The sequence below is a fragment of the Dama dama genome, chromosome 18, assembly GCF_033118175.1.
Source record: "Dama dama isolate Ldn47 chromosome 18, ASM3311817v1, whole genome shotgun sequence".
NCBI lineage: Eukaryota > Metazoa > Chordata > Mammalia > Artiodactyla > Cervidae > Dama > Dama dama.
The window spans coordinates 54,021,075-54,036,658 of record NC_083698.1 but is presented as its reverse complement, the minus strand read 5'-3'; the positions used below and the strand labels follow the sequence as shown (position 1 = coordinate 54,036,658).

Sequence of the window (15,584 nt, the reverse complement as noted above, 5' to 3'; positions counted from 1 at the left end):
ATAAAGTAATAATTTATAGGTAAAAAATAAACAAAATGATCATACTGAAATAACTGCAATTCCACAATGGCCAAGGAGATGAATGAGCAGCCCCTTAGGGCTGGGGTAGGGGGAACTGCCACTGACCCTTAAGGTCCAATTATCCACAGCTGGCTCAGTGGATTCCTTGTTGGCCCAAGTGTACTTGTAAACTGTAAGGGTCTAAGCCAGCTAGTTACTGTCAGCAGAAATGCAAAAATTCTTTGATCTAGCTCAGATGTCTGCAAATTTTTCCACCAAAGAGTAAATGCTTTAGGTGTTGTGGGTCAAACAACCTTTGTCACAACTTCCATTAAACTATGAAAACATCCGCAGACACACATGAGCTTGGCTGTGTTCCAATAAAACTTTATTGAGAACTGAAATATGAATTTCATATAATTTTCACAGGCCAAATACCATTCTTCTTTTGAGTTCTTTTGACCATTTAAAAACATAAAAGTGATTCTTAGTTTGTGGGCTGAACTGAAACAGGCAGTGAGCTGTTTGACCCATGGGCCATAGTCCCCAAGTCCTCATAAAGCACAGACTCCTGGGAATGGGCCAAGAGAGGTTCTGTAACAGCTTATTTTACAGGTGGAAAGTTTACTGTGGGAGGACACAGAGGCATTTCTTTGCTATTAACGCAATGAACAATATGTCAGGGTAGTTAGATAAATAATAGAAGAGGATAGGAAAGAAGCAATTCCCTTGCATCAAATTTTTAGGAGTACCCAATTATGTTTTATAAAAGAATGACAGCCACTGGGTGTATTTTCATTTCCTGTTTAACCTTGGCACTTTGAAAGATATATTTAAATCTAAGACATGTATCACCAAAGCATCCAAGTGTTCAAATCAACTGGGGTCAGATTCACGTTTTTTTTTCAAGAGCATTGCAAACCCTTGAAGAGGGAGCAGGTGGCAGGGAGGTGACATGCTGAATTGCTTTATTAGCTCAGGGAGGTTTTCAACACCCCATGGCAACTCTGAGTACATGACGGGATGTCATAAAATTCTGTAAATAAATTTAGTTTCATTTATTTCACCTTAAAAAAAGTGGACTGGGACAGAATACTATGTGCCAGTTTGGGGAGGTAGGGGAGGTGTGATAGGGGTTTTTCAGATAATAAAATGCCTGGATGTTGAAACTTCTAGATGAGGATCTCTCAAGGTGGGGTACAAGTTCATACACACTGGAATTTTCTGGAGTCCTCATTAAAATTGCAGAATCCCCTGGTCCAAGCGAGACCTACTTAATCAGAATTCACAGGAGTAGGGCCTGGGATCTTAATTTCAGTCAACTCTTGGGAGTCGTTAGTGCACTGAAAATTTGAGGGCCCCTGCTTGAAGAGGTGGCCATCAATGAACTAGAAATAAAGGAAATGTGACAGTCACCTTGGGAAGGGACACAGGTGGCTGGGGCCACTTACCTTGCCTCTGTCAAAGTTCTGGATGATGGCGAGGTGCAGGTGCTCCTTGCGCTGCCATTCCGTTTGCATGGGGTAGGTCAGGAACTCCCGGAGGGGCCGGTCAGACCATTCCAGCAGCTCATCATATAACAACAGCGTATACGCAGCCTCTGAAAGACAAGCGGGAAGGTGAGGATCGAGACAGGACCCCCGTGCAGCTGGCTCAGGACAAGCTGGATTAAGCACTTTTTTCTGAATTTCACGATACTGAAGAACACATGTCCAGGACATATGCAATGGAAGGTGAGTGAACGAGAAGTGCCTCGGGAGATGGAATTACCGGAGACTTGTGTTTGATCTTTTGGTTCTCTTTTTCTTCTCTTTCCTTCCCGTCTATGTTTCCCCCTACTGTTCATATGTACTAGCATAATAAAAATGTTTAAGGATAGCTCTGTAGCTGATTCAAAATGTAGGGGAGACACGCTTTCATTTGCTGCATAGGTTCCCTGGTGAATCCCGTGGCAGGGGACTATGGGCAGTCTCCACAGGGCACGCTGTGTTGTTTGTTGTTCAGTCACTCTGCCGTCTTCACCCCTCTGCGACCACATGGACTGCAGCACGCCAGGCTTCCCTGTCCTTCACCATCTCCTGGTGTTTGCTCACACTCGTGTTCATTGAATCGGTGATGCCATCCAACCATCTTGTTCTCTGTCGCCCCCTTCTCCTGCCATCAATCTTTCCCAGCATCAGATTCTTTTCCAGTGAGCCAGCTCTTCACATCAGATGGCCAAAGTATTGAAGCTTCAACATCAGTCCTTTCAATGAATATTGAGGATTGATTTACTTTAGTATTGATTTGACCCTACTGGTGTGATCTCCTTGCTGTCCAAGGGACTCTCAAGAGTCTTCTCTAACACCACAGTTTAAAAGCAACAATTCTTTAGCACTCAGCCTTGTTCATGGTCCAACTCTTACATCCATACATGACTACTAGAAAAACCATAGCTTTGACTATATGGATCTTTGTTGGCAAAAAAAGGGCATGCTGAAGAAATAAAAAATGATAGCTCAATTCTCTTGACTAATAAAAGGCTGAAAAATGTGAATGTGATACAGTGAGTCCCCTATATACAAATGAGTTCTGTTCTGCGAGTGTGTTCTTAAGTGTAATTTGTTCCTAAGTTCACAAAGTTAGCCTAGGTACCCAACAAACATAATCAGCTTTATAGTGCTGTACTGTAATAGGTTTATAATACTTTTCACACAAGTAATACATTAAAAAAACACACACAAAATAAAGAAAACATCTTTAATCTAAAGTGCAGTATCTTGAAAGTACAGTAGTATGGTACAACAGATGGCACACAGGGGCTGGCATCGAGTGAACAGGCAAGAAGAGTTACTCACTGGAGAAGTGAGAGGAGGTGGGAGATGGCAGAGCTGAAGGATCGTCAGCAATAGGAGACGGAGGGCAAGCTGTCATTTCACTCACGCTGACACTGATGGAACACATGTTCACATCTTTGAAAGTTCGTATGTAGGGGACTTATTGGATATGTGTGTGGGGGGTATCAGGGTACAGACAGAATGTAGAAGGGGAAAAGCTAGAGAAAAGCTGAGTTCAGAGAAGAAAAACTTTTAAAATCTTTTAACAGCCAACAGAGAAAGGACCAGAAAGGGTAGAAGTATTGGGTAAGAAGAGTGTGTGTGTGTGTGTGTGAGAAAGAGAGAACAACTGGGTGGGCTGTGTACTCTGACACCCCATCTGGCTGGCCCCACAAAGCTTCAGTAATGGTCACTAAAGTCATGACATGTTTGGTGTAGTGGGAATTTCCTGGGGAAGCATGTAAAGGGATGCCATTCTATCCACGTGCATAGAAACGGTGACCCACAGGCTTAAGCACGGTTGACAGGTGATGTATTTAATAGGATACTTGCCATTCTGCAGGTCTCTTCTTTTCCTGAGCCATAAATATGGCCAAATACATCAAGAATGGGAACCAGAATTCACTGTCCCTGATGAAAGACTATAAAAATTTTTTTCACCTGACACTGTAACAGCCAACTTATTTACTAAACTGAATAAAATGATAAAACCCTTATGTTAGGTATCCATTTACCTACCATCCCCACACATGTCTGAAATGACACAGTAGTAACTTTTAATACAATATCCATAAATGGTAATTCTTTTTCTTCACTTATTTGCTTTAAGGATAACTACACATAAGGCTCCTAAGTAACAAGTTACGTTCCAGTACTGTGGTCTGGACATCTCAATGTATAAAATATAGCTGTGATAAGAAAGGCCTGGGTCCCATCACTATTCTCTTGTTTCTTAAGTGTAGTCCTGTAAGGCACAGGTTCTGGCTGGGTTTGCCTCTAATTACCTTTGGTGAGCTCAACCCAGTAACTTCAACAATTGCAGCAAAACTTTTCATCACCCACCAGCAGTCTCTTATCCCCCAGCATCCAGTGTGCAAGCTGTTACTAATACAAGTTTTCTCTACTGTAAATGATCACATTGCTCCCATGATTAAAACAAGTCAATGATTCTCAGTAACTATCAACAATAGAATGAATTTAGACTTCCTAAAGTGACACAGAAGGCCGCCCACGATCTGGTCCCTCCACTCACATTTTCCCAATGTCCCCACTTATGATGGGTAAGAAGGAGCCTGCTACTATGAGCCTGCTACTGTCTCCCTAAAAAGCCTCCAGCCCCCGGACCCCATCATCACTTTTGCTGAATGAAACATGATGCATCCTGATTCAGAGGTGGCTGCCTGTCAGGGACACAGGCGCCTTCCACTGCATGGACACGGGGCAGGCCCTTTCCTGGGGTGAGATGGACAGAGCGAATGTCTGCTGGAGGGTGTCGATTAATCAGTGGATGTAGAAGCAGCCAAATCTGCCATGACGTGGGTTGCCATGGAAGACTGCTTTGCAGGGGACAAGACAGATGATGATGATAACAAGATCATCAGAGCTATGCCGTATTTGAACAGCATCCTCATTTTCCCTGAGGCCTCCTGAGATCACTTCCTAATCTTTAATTACCCACATACCCTTATAATGCCAAGCATCTAAGAAAACCCTAAGGGCATCTTTGTTTTTCTGTCCACACTCTTTGCTCCTGTCACCTGAACAAACTACGACTCCTCTCCCTTATCACACCAACCCACACCTGGGGTCCTTCACAGCCTGTTCCTTCAAGCCTTTAGCTGCTGAATAATTCCTATTTTCTCTTAATGACACAGCTCCAGAATGATCATCTTTGCCTCTCAGATTTCTTTTGTATCTCCCTGAGCTCTCAAAAAATATCCTTGAGATTAACCATGCCACAGTGTAAAGGTGGAATAGTGAGTGGGGAGGTCAGAGGGAACCCCTTCCCACATCTCAGCTGCCCGCAGGGAGGGACCAAAAAGGCAATGAAGGTCAAATTCACACAGAGAGAAAGTAGCATGGTGGTGCCAGAGATGGGGGAGGGGAAAATGGGAAGTTACTATTTAATGCATACAGGGTTTCAGATTGGGTGGATGAAGAAGTTCTGGAGACAGATGGTGGTGATGGTGGCCCAACAACATGAATGCACTTAATGGCCACTGAAGTGTACACTGAAAAATGGGTAAGATGGCAAATTTTATGTTATGTACATTTTGCCACAATAAATAAAATGAAAAGAGGGGGGAGTAATGAAGTGTTTCTAATCTGTAAACTGCTGTTCAAGTAATGTTTGCCCTGGAAAGGTCCAAGGGATGGCTGGAAGGTCAGGTGTGGGTGAGCTGCCCCTGAGAAGGGTGGGAAGAAGGGAAGGGAAAAAAACTCGCAGGTTTTTTTGTACAGTTCTTCTGTGTATTCTTGCCACCTTAATCTCTTCTGTTTCTGTTAAGTCCTTGCTGTTTCTGTCGTTTGTTGTATACATCTTTGCATGAAATGTTCCCTTGGTATCTCCAATTTTCTTCAGGAGATCTCTAGTCTTTCCCATTTTATTGTTTTCCTCTATTTCTTTGCATTGTTCACTTAAGAAGGTTTTCTTACCTCTCCTTGCTATTCCCTGGAACTCTGCATGGCAGAAAGCGAAGAGAAACTAAAGAGCCTCTTGATGAAGGTGAAAGAGGAGAGGGAAAAGGCTGGATTAAAACCCAACATTCAAAAAATTAAGATCAAAGCATCTGGTCCCATCACTTCATGGTACAGAGATAGGGAAAAAGTGGAAACAGTGGCAGATTTTATGTTCTTGGGCTCCAAAATCACTGCAGATGGAGACTGTAGCCATGAAATTAAAACATGCTTACTCTTTGGATGAAAAGCTATGACAAACCTAGACAGTGTGTTAAAACGCACAGACATCATTTTGCTGACCAGGGTCTGGTTTAGTCAAAGCTATGGTTTTTCCAGTAGTCATGTATGGATGTGACAGTTGGACCATACAGAAGGCTGAGTGTCAAAGAATTGATGCTTTTGAACAGTGGTGCTGGAGAAGACTCTTGAGAGTCCCTTGGACAGCAAGGAGATCAAACCAGTCAATCCTAAAGGAAATCAACCCTAAATATTCACTGGAAGGACTGATGCTGAAACTGAAGCTTCAATACTTTGGCCATCTGATGTGAAGAGCTGACTCACTGGAAAAGAATCTGATGCTGGGAAAGATTGATGGCAGGAGGAGAAGGGGGTGACAGATGATGAGATAGTTGGATGACATCACCAACTCAATGGACATGAGTTTGAGCAAACTCCAGGAGATAATGAAAAACAGGGAAGCCTGGCGTGCTTCAGTCCATGGGGTCACAAAGAGTCAGACATGACTTTAGTGAATGAACAACAACTGGCAGGCCAGCAGAGCAAGCTGACAAATGACTGGTGGGTGACATGGGAAAGTGTGAAAGCAAGTTACACCTGGATCAGAATTTGATTCCGGAAGATAACGATGTATATCAGGGGTAAACGGGTGTGTGTGAAGGAAACTGCAGAAAACGTTCATTAAAGGAAATGCATGCCTCTGAGGTGTCAGCAACAGACTACTGAGGTTTTTGGAAAACATCGGCACATCAAAGATGTTTTATTACAATATGTTGCATGTTTATTCCTATGTATCTTTAGAAGACTGTATTACATACTGAAAAGAGAAAGATGACTCACATCCAAAATTGTGAACAATGTATTTAAAGGTGTTTATAATTTTGAACAAAAGGCCATCTCACATAATTAAATATGGGCCATCTCATTCCATCATTTTGAGAATTGCACAGGGAAGATATCAATATGCAGAAAGAAGTAACACAGGATAAATGTGGAGACGAATCATGCAATGGAGGGCATTGTCACAGAGGGCTGGAAAGGGTTAAGCCATAAGAAACAAATCCTGTAAAGACAGAAGTTTTTCCATCAATTCCACTTTCTCCAAGGACCCACAGAAATGAGGACAGAGGAGAAATGAGTAAAATGTTATATGGGAAAATAACTTATTTCTTATGGCTTTGGGGAACATAAAAACTCCAAGCTGAGTAAACAAATTAAAGAAAAAAGATTTACACATTTTCAAAATTTAAGGTGACAGATTTGGAGTTTCAGAAAACCAAAATATATCTGTTACATATCTGCAAGAGCTTGTCCTCACTTCCCTCTCTTATGTCTTCTGTTTTTTTGTTTTTTTTTTTATGGGCTCCAAAATTAAACAAGTCTACCAGATTGTTTTCACAGATAAAAAAACAAAAAACAGGTTACCATTTTTCTAATATTAGCTACAAACTACTTTAAAATGACTGCTTAAACTTCTAGACAACAGAGTCAGCTAAAAAATCTTGGTTTATTTTATCAAGACTATCAGGACGTCTGTGTGAGGAGATACTGGGGCTTCCTTGGTGATTGAGGAATTAACAATATTAAAGGAGGAAAATCTGCTCTTGGGGTGTTAAAATCTGAGTGCATTCTTAGTAATGCATTTATCTAAATCTCACAGCACTAGGCACTAATCTAAGAACTGAGAAGACTAAGAAGAAAATATCATCTCTGTCCTCAAGGAATTTACCCTTCAACTAAAGATCTCTCAGCCTACCTACCTACCTGCTTGTCAACACTCACACACACACACATTTGTTATATAACTATGAATAAAATGATATGATAAATACTTGAATGGAAACCTGAAAAAACTGCAATGGGAAAAGAGTAGGAAACATTAATTCAGCCCATGGCAGGGGGTGCGAGCTCATGGAGTTGGTGAGGGAGAGAGAAGGAAGATAAAGGCTTCATGAAAAAGATGACATAGGAGCTGGCTCTGAAGGATAAAAAGAACGAACACAGTATTAGAGGTAAACAAGAATACATTAGGCTGAATGGACAGGTGTTGCTTCAATTATGATGGGCCTTGAACAAAGACTTTGAGCTTTACTTTGTAGAAGACATAAATTGGTAGAGTTACATCTAGAGAAGGGGGTGACAAAGTTTTTTCTCAAAGGATCAGACAGTCAAAAATTTAGGCTTGTAGGACACACAGTCTTTGTTGCAACTACTCAACTACGCCATTTGAGTGCTACAACAACCATACACAATATGTAATTAAGTGGGTGTGGCTGGAGTTTTAATAAAACATTCTTTAAAAAATCAAATGACAGGTCTGCAGGTTGAAGTCTACTGATCCCTGCTCTAGTGAATAACTCGGGATAGTTAAGAAGCAGTCGGGATGGGGAATACATGTAAATCCATGGCTGATTCGTGTCGGTGTATGACAGGGACCACTACAATGTTGTAGAGTGGTTAGCCTCCAACTAGTGAAAATAAATGAAAAAAAAAATAGCAAAGTGTGAACAACAACAACAAAAAAAAGAAGCAGTCCAAGAGAGAGACGATGAAGGCCTGATTGAGGCAGTGAAACTGGAAACAATAAGAAAGGATATGGCTTTCATTTTTAGGAAGCAGAACCAATAGCACCTCATGAATGAGAGGTATCAAAGATATCATAAAGGTCTCCGGTCTGAGTCAAGAACTGGAAACTTTTAACTTTTAAGCAATGCTCTTAACGGATATAGTGGAACCTAGCTAGAGGCATGCTTAAATCTTGGGAACATGAGCATCACTTCAGAAAGTGTTCCTTTACTCTTTCAAAGCTGGCAGAGGAACCAAGATTCAGGAGTTCCTTGGAAGAACAGCGTGCCAAAAAACTAAGATTTGTAATTTCTAAATCCAATTAAAGGGTTCTCATTCTGGTTAAGACGTGGTATGCACATTTTAGTGTATTTTTCTCACTGATTCAACTAAAAGCCCAAGACAGAATATATAAAGCAACTGTTAGAGAATTCTGAAAAGTAAACGAGAAGGTAGACAAAACAGGAAAATCAATACTCAAAGGAGGATGACAGAGTGGTGAGCTCCTGGTTTTTACCTTTTTGCCTTTTATATCTCCAGGCTTAGCCTTCCCTGTTTCTTATAACTTCGAATGGAAAACAGACAGAAAAAGCTCCTCTAGTCAGAGAACTGGGAAAAGGACCTTCTGTGCGATGGAGTACTTTGTGTTCTTCGGGTCCACTCTGAGACCCAGGAACAAAGCTGCAAACCCGCACTGTGACATGAGGGGCAGTCACAGTGGCAGCTTCCATCTTTCTATTTTCTTTCACTGCCTTCCCCCTACCAGGGAGGCCGACTATACATAGTAGATCATCGTGTGGAGGATCAAGTCTTGGCTCTGAGTCCTCGGCTCTGATGAAGCGAGAGTATCGGGAAAAGGAGCCCTTGCGAGATGCTAAGAGTGAGAAAGAGCAGAGGGAGCAAGGAGATGGAGAAAGGAATCTTCAAGTTATGTGTATGACTTCCTGGGCTCACCCTTAAGCTGTACACGTATAGAATGAATCAGAATCAACATAACAAAGCTTTTGATAAATGAACTATGGTATAGATAACTGTCCTTGTCCCAGGCTCTCCCCAGGGGGCACACAAGCAGGAAGGACCACGGAAGTGCAGCAAAGGCTTTGAAAACTAAACCGACCTTCAAAAGGTAACTCGGGACTTTAAGTCTGAACTTAGCTGGATTGATTTTCTTAAGATTTTAACAAAACCCAGAATCTCACAATATTCAAAATGTCTGGGAAACAATCCAAAATTACTTGACATTCAGAGAACCAGGAAGACTAAATAAATCTCAGAGGGAAAAAGCAATTAACAGATGCCAACTCTAAGATGATTCAGTTGTTGAAATTATAGGCAAATACTATGAAACAGCTATTATAACCGTGCTACTTGAAGTAAAAGTGAACACTTGTGAAATGAAGAGAAAAATACAAATTTTTGCAAAGCCATTGAAGCTATTAAAAATAACTAAATAAACTTTTAGACAAATAATAAAAAATTAAAAAAATTAAAACTTTACTGGAAGGGCTCCGTAGTTGAATGGAAATGATAAAGAAGAGCCAATGAACTTGAAAATGGATAAATGGAAATTATCCAATCTGAAAAACAGAAAGAATAAAAAAATTGAAACCCCCCCCCCCACAAAACAGCACCCCAGGAAATTATAGAACAATACCAAATGGTCTAACATCCATAAAACTGGAGTCCCAAAACAGAGAATCAGTGCAGAAAATATATTTGAAGAAATAATGCCTGAACATTTCCCAAATTTGGTGAAAGAAATGTTTAGAGATCCAAGAGGCTCAGCAAACCCAACCAGGATAGACTTAAAAAAAACCATGCTGATATATATATATATCATAATTGAAGTGCTGAAAAACAAAGACAAAGTCTTAAAGGCAACCAGAGAAAATTACACATTACATACAGGGGAACAATTTAAATGACTACAACTCTCATCAAAAACAATGGAGGCCAAAAGAAAATAAAAGTTTTAAAGTACTGATACAAAGACACTGTCCAACTGTATCCAGCAAACATTTCCTTCAGGGATAAAGGTAAAATAAAGATGAAGGACAACTAAGAATTCTTCACTACTAGATCTGTTCTAAAAGAAATACTATAACAAGTTCTGGAGATTGAATGAAAATGTTAACAGAGGAAAATTGAGAATTTCATGAGTGAAGAAAGAGCAACAGGAATGGTAAATATTTGAGTAAATATAATAGATAATTTTTATCCTCTTAAATTCTTTAAAATAGGTATGACTTAAAAATTATGACACTGTACAATGGAATTTTTCAATGTACATACATATATGCTTATGACTATTACAATGTCCAGTGGGGAGGTTGTAAAGTTCCTATATTTAACTTGAAGTGGTGAAATACTAACTCTAAACAGACTGTGAAAAGCTAGGTGTGTATTTTATAAACCACTCAAAAACCAATCCCAAAGCCAACTCCTAAAAAATTACGTAAATAGATATAGTAAAGAAAATACATATATATTCCAGTTCCAAATTCCAATTTTAAAAGGAGAAATGGCTGAGTCTTCAGCTCTAATTTAAAAAACAGAGGAATTATATTTAGTATAACAATGACCAGCCCACTTCCCCCAACGCAAGTCAAAAGACACAATTACCTGTGAAATTCTGTGCTTTGAGGTGCAGATCATAGAGTTTGTGGATGTAGCGTATATACATCTCCTCTTTGTTCAGTTCAGTCTTATAGAAGTTCTAAGAGAAAAAAAAAAAAGAGTATAAGTATGGATAATTTTTCAACAGTTAGGTTGGCAGGTATCTACCCTTTACTCTGCTTGAAGTTTCATGTCTTTAACCAAGAAAACAGACAAATTTTTCATACAAATGTCTTACAAAATTAAGTAAGGGACACAGTCATTCATGTATATATATATATATATATATTTGACATTTCTTTCATTTTATTTTGGCTGTGCCACATGGCATGTGGAATCTTAGTCCCCTGACTAAGGATAGAACCCGCACTCCCTGCATTGTTAGTGCAGTCTTAACCTTTGGACTGCCAGTCAAGTGCAAAAGACAGTGACGTATCTTTAATTCAACACTGTCTGTATTAAAAATTACCTACCAATAACTGGATAGGCTGGTAACTCCTGGGGGGATGTTATTACCACTGATTCATATTTCTTTTGTTACTTTCTATTGTTTTTGGTTAAGTTTAACTGCCAATGAACTACTCTAAAAATTCAACTAAAATATTAAAAATATGTTAAGATATTAACCTATTTATTACATTTGATCACTGATAGTCAAAGGATAATTTCTTTCATCTTAAAATTATTTTATGGTGAATTAAAGGTTTCCAGTTTATGGCTACAACATAAAGGGATTTGTAAGAGATTTTATTTCAAATTATTGCTACAAGGGCAGGCTTACTGGAAATATTTGGTTTATGAAAACAAAGTATCTGGATATTATCTAAACTTCTCTAAAATGTTTAACATTCATCATCAAAAACTCAACTTTCACTTAACTGAACACATTATGTTGTCATTTTAAATGTTTACATTACAGGTCGCCACATCTATTTATCAATATCAGTTTTCTAACATAGGAAGTATGTTAGTCCTCACTGAACTTTGTAAACATAGGAGCAAAAGTGTAAGAAGTTGGAATTCAGCAAAAGCATGAGGCTGTGAGGCACTGTATAAGGCTCCTTCAGCAAGCAGATCACTGCAGATATTATGAAATCTCTGCTCACAGCCATCTGAACCGCTATCATTACTATTGCTATTATTGTGACAGATGCTACTTGGTGTGGAGAATGAAAAATGAATAGTGATGGGGAGACAAATCTGTGGACTTGAAGGAGTAACAGGTTTTTCTGGGGGGAAAGGCCAGGAATTTTAAACATTTCTAAAGTTGATTAGCTAGAGAGGGCTTTGGTTACAGACCAAACTAGCCAGTGTGGCTGCTTAACTGTGCTCGGGCTTGAAGCCTGAGGGCCTCCTGTCAATGTGCTTTGTGGCCACTACCTAATAGGTATCCACTCTTCAGTATGAGGACTCATCTAACTTCAAGAAGCTGACATGTAGTTGAATGCATCATAGAAAAATATCTCCTCCAATTGATACCATTATCCTTTCCCTTTCCTCTTGTGTCCTGTAGATCTTGGGTGGCACTAATCTTGGGTGGCTTGCCAGGTGGCACTAATCGTAAAGAACCCAGCTGCCAATGCAGGAGACATAATAGACCTGGGCTCAATTCTTGGGTTGGAAAGATCTCCAAGAGGAGGGCACAGCACCCTACTCCAACATTCTCGCCTGGAGAATCCCATGGACAGGAGCCTGGTAGGCTACAGTTTCCTGTAGATCTTAGCATTCTTTAAAAAGCTAAGTAAACAATGCTCTTTACCTCTCTCTTATTATAACCAAAATCATTTTAATTAGCAAGAATTATTGTACCATAAACATAAATCTAACCACTCAATAGCAGATCTTTACATTATTAAACAATGTTTTGTTTTGTTTTTTCCCAATAGCTTTCTGGTAAGAAGCAGATTTCTTTGGGAACAAAATAACTGATCATTCTGTAAATGAATAATAGTTCTTTAAAAAAAAAAGAAAGAAAAGATATCTCCAGTCAGCAGATGAGTCTCTTTCATGTATGTCTGGCAAAACTAGTCACAGAAAGAACAAAACAATAATTAATTTCCTAGTTTTAGTCATGTCAAAGATTACACATTTTTAGCAGTCTAATACTACCGTTTAACTCAGAGCTTGTAGAGAAAGTCAGAGTTCCTCTGAAGACAATCTGGAATTGATCTTTCCAAAGAGTTAAGAAAAATCTCCAGGAGGAAGTGAGTGATTAAAGAGAAGCATATTGCAGCTAGAAAACATCAGAAAACTTTCCATATGGAGTATAAGCTAAAAAGATCAGCTTCAGAGCTATATATTCGGTCCTTTAATAGTAAGTATTCCTGTGCAGTTGAAATTAAAACAGTGTTCAAAATGTTAGCATTTCCTATAAGGACTATTCTTGGTCAGTGCAAAACTAACAAGATAGATTCTTTGTCTCATGTGAACACTGATGGGGGCCACAGATTTTATTGTCTCTGGCTCATTCCTCCTGGGAAACTAGAGTAAACACATGTAGGTCAAGAGTATTCAGTCTTTAATCAGAGGAAATGATATCTTCTGTTTATACCAGTTGAGGAAATGGACCCAGAGTCTACACTTAAGAGTGTACCTCCCAAGGTCACAGAGGGTGCTGTGAAAGCAGATGGAGACAATGGAAGACGATTCCTTCAGGAAAAGGTAAAGGCTTTCCTTTGAGGTTATTTATGAGATTTCGGGCTTGGAGCTGGGGAAGAGCCAGGATTAAGGAGACAGGCTGAGAAAACCTGAAGACGACAGAGTACTTGGCTTCTTTCCTCAAATATTGACGTACAAGCAGAGACACGGAAGGAGATCAGGCTGAGGACCTTGACCACGGTCAAAGGCTGGCAAACAGTGGGGAAAGCACAGAAAGGAAATTTAGAAGTGGGAATGACTCTGCTCAAGGTTAGACATTAAGTGCCAAGAGGAGAGGTAATGGGCTGACCCCATGAGCTTGGCCTGATGGCCTGCAGGTTACTATTGGGTCTGATGATAAAAATTATGGAAGAAACTGCATAACAAGAGGTGGCCTGACAAAGGATACTCAGATCTCACTATTTTTAGCACCTGGTATCAGAGGTGGGATGTAACAATTAAATGCAAAAATGAGGAGGAAGTGGTGGGTGTGGTTAAAAAAAAAAGGATAAAGTCATATACTCAGTGATGAACAGTACAGCGAGAAAAGAAATAAAGGAAAAAGATAGTCTTAAGAAAGTAAAAATTCTGAGCTCTGAAGAGGGACTGTGAGGGGAATAAACAAAACAAAACAAAAAAATCTGAAATCAATGAGCTAAGACAAGACAGAATCAGATTGGGGAAAAAACAAAATTTTAAGGTGCAGGCAAATAGTGAACAAAAAGGCATGGATGTAAGAGACTCGTGGATCAGAGTAAGAATTAGAATTGTTTGTGCAAATACTTAGGATAGATGATGAGGTATACCTATTCTGCGAAATAAGAAAAAGAAACCATGATATACACAAATTTAGAACCAGAAACAGTCACAGAGTATTCTTGCATTTTAAATCTGATCAATGTAAATTATTAAAAGCATCAATTTATCCTACACCAAAATTTGAAAAAGGAATGTAAATGTATAGTCCTTCTTTTGCTCTGTAGTGAGAATACCATTCTATTTGATAATTAGTTATGAGAACTTTCAGGATAAATTTTGTGTTCCTAGAACTGTTCTGCTGTAGCCTATTATCCTTATGATACTGATTTTTATTTTCAAAAATTTCTTGTTTGGATGAGAAACTATATGGTTATCCCAGGTATAGTCCAAACTTTAACCACAGATGGCTTTAATTTGCAAAGATGCTATAGAGTGAAAATATGTGTGTTAAACAGAAAACTGTCATTCGTTCAGAAAGGAACATTAATATTTATTAAAATCTAGAATAAATATAAGCAGGGTAGAAAGGAACTGTTTACACAGAAGTGAAAAGACCTTTTCCCAGGGACATCATCCTTTTTCCTAGGAGAGCAACAAAGGACTCCAGGGCAGAAAAGCTAGACAACAGGGAGAAGCTGGCATCACCCTGGGATCTTACAGTGGGTACTTTCTGCAACACTGGGGAGCTGAGAATTCTCTAGCATTTAATTCAAACTAAAGCAAAGAACACTTCTAAACTCTTCTAAGAAACACTCAGATAAAGACACACTATGGTGGAAAAAAAACAAGACATAGAATCTCTGAGAAAAAGCAAACATTAGAATGCAAGGAGGAAAAGGGAAGTCATTGACTAACCAGGAGGCTCACGGTGCAGCCAATCTTTTTGCCATCTACCTCGCCCATTTTCATGCAGTCCCTGAAAACAAGAAGCAAGAGTCAGAACTCAGAACTTCCTTCCTAAGGGCAAACAACAGTTTGTTCTTCTAGGGGAAAAAACAAAACTGTCAGAGACTAGAGGCTATTTGCAAGTTGCTGTTTGGATCAAGGAGGCCAGAGCCCCAGGAGGCTTGGGGTTTGGGGGGGGGTGGCGGTGGTCAGACCTCCCTGAGCACCAGTGTGACTGTAGATTTCACTTCCAGGTGGGCTGTGCCCTCTCTCAACAGACAGTGGGCTACGGAAGAGGAGGAGTGAGGGGATGTTGTGACACACCTTTCACTGGGCTGAAAAGGAGCCGGTCAGCCTGGCCATCAGCAGTAACAATGAGGCTTTTTTTCT

At 39.7% G+C, this 15,584-nt stretch overlaps 1 protein-coding gene across 3 annotated transcripts in view; it reads right to left on the bottom strand.

Annotated features, from left to right (window-relative positions):
* DOCK4 (dedicator of cytokinesis 4) overlaps nucleotides 1-15,584 on the bottom strand; it is a 479,093-nt gene that overhangs the window by 46,345 nt on the left and 417,164 nt on the right. For all 3 annotated transcript variants that reach the window (XM_061165346.1, XM_061165344.1, XM_061165347.1), the window contains 3 exons: nucleotides 15,165-15,225; nucleotides 10,920-11,013; nucleotides 1,452-1,600 (listed from right to left, as the gene is read on the bottom strand). In XM_061165346.1, coding sequence (XP_061021329.1) covers nucleotides 1,452-1,600; nucleotides 10,920-11,013; nucleotides 15,165-15,225 — 304 coding nt within the window. The remainder of the gene's footprint in view (nucleotides 1-1,451; nucleotides 1,601-10,919; nucleotides 11,014-15,164; nucleotides 15,226-15,584) is intronic.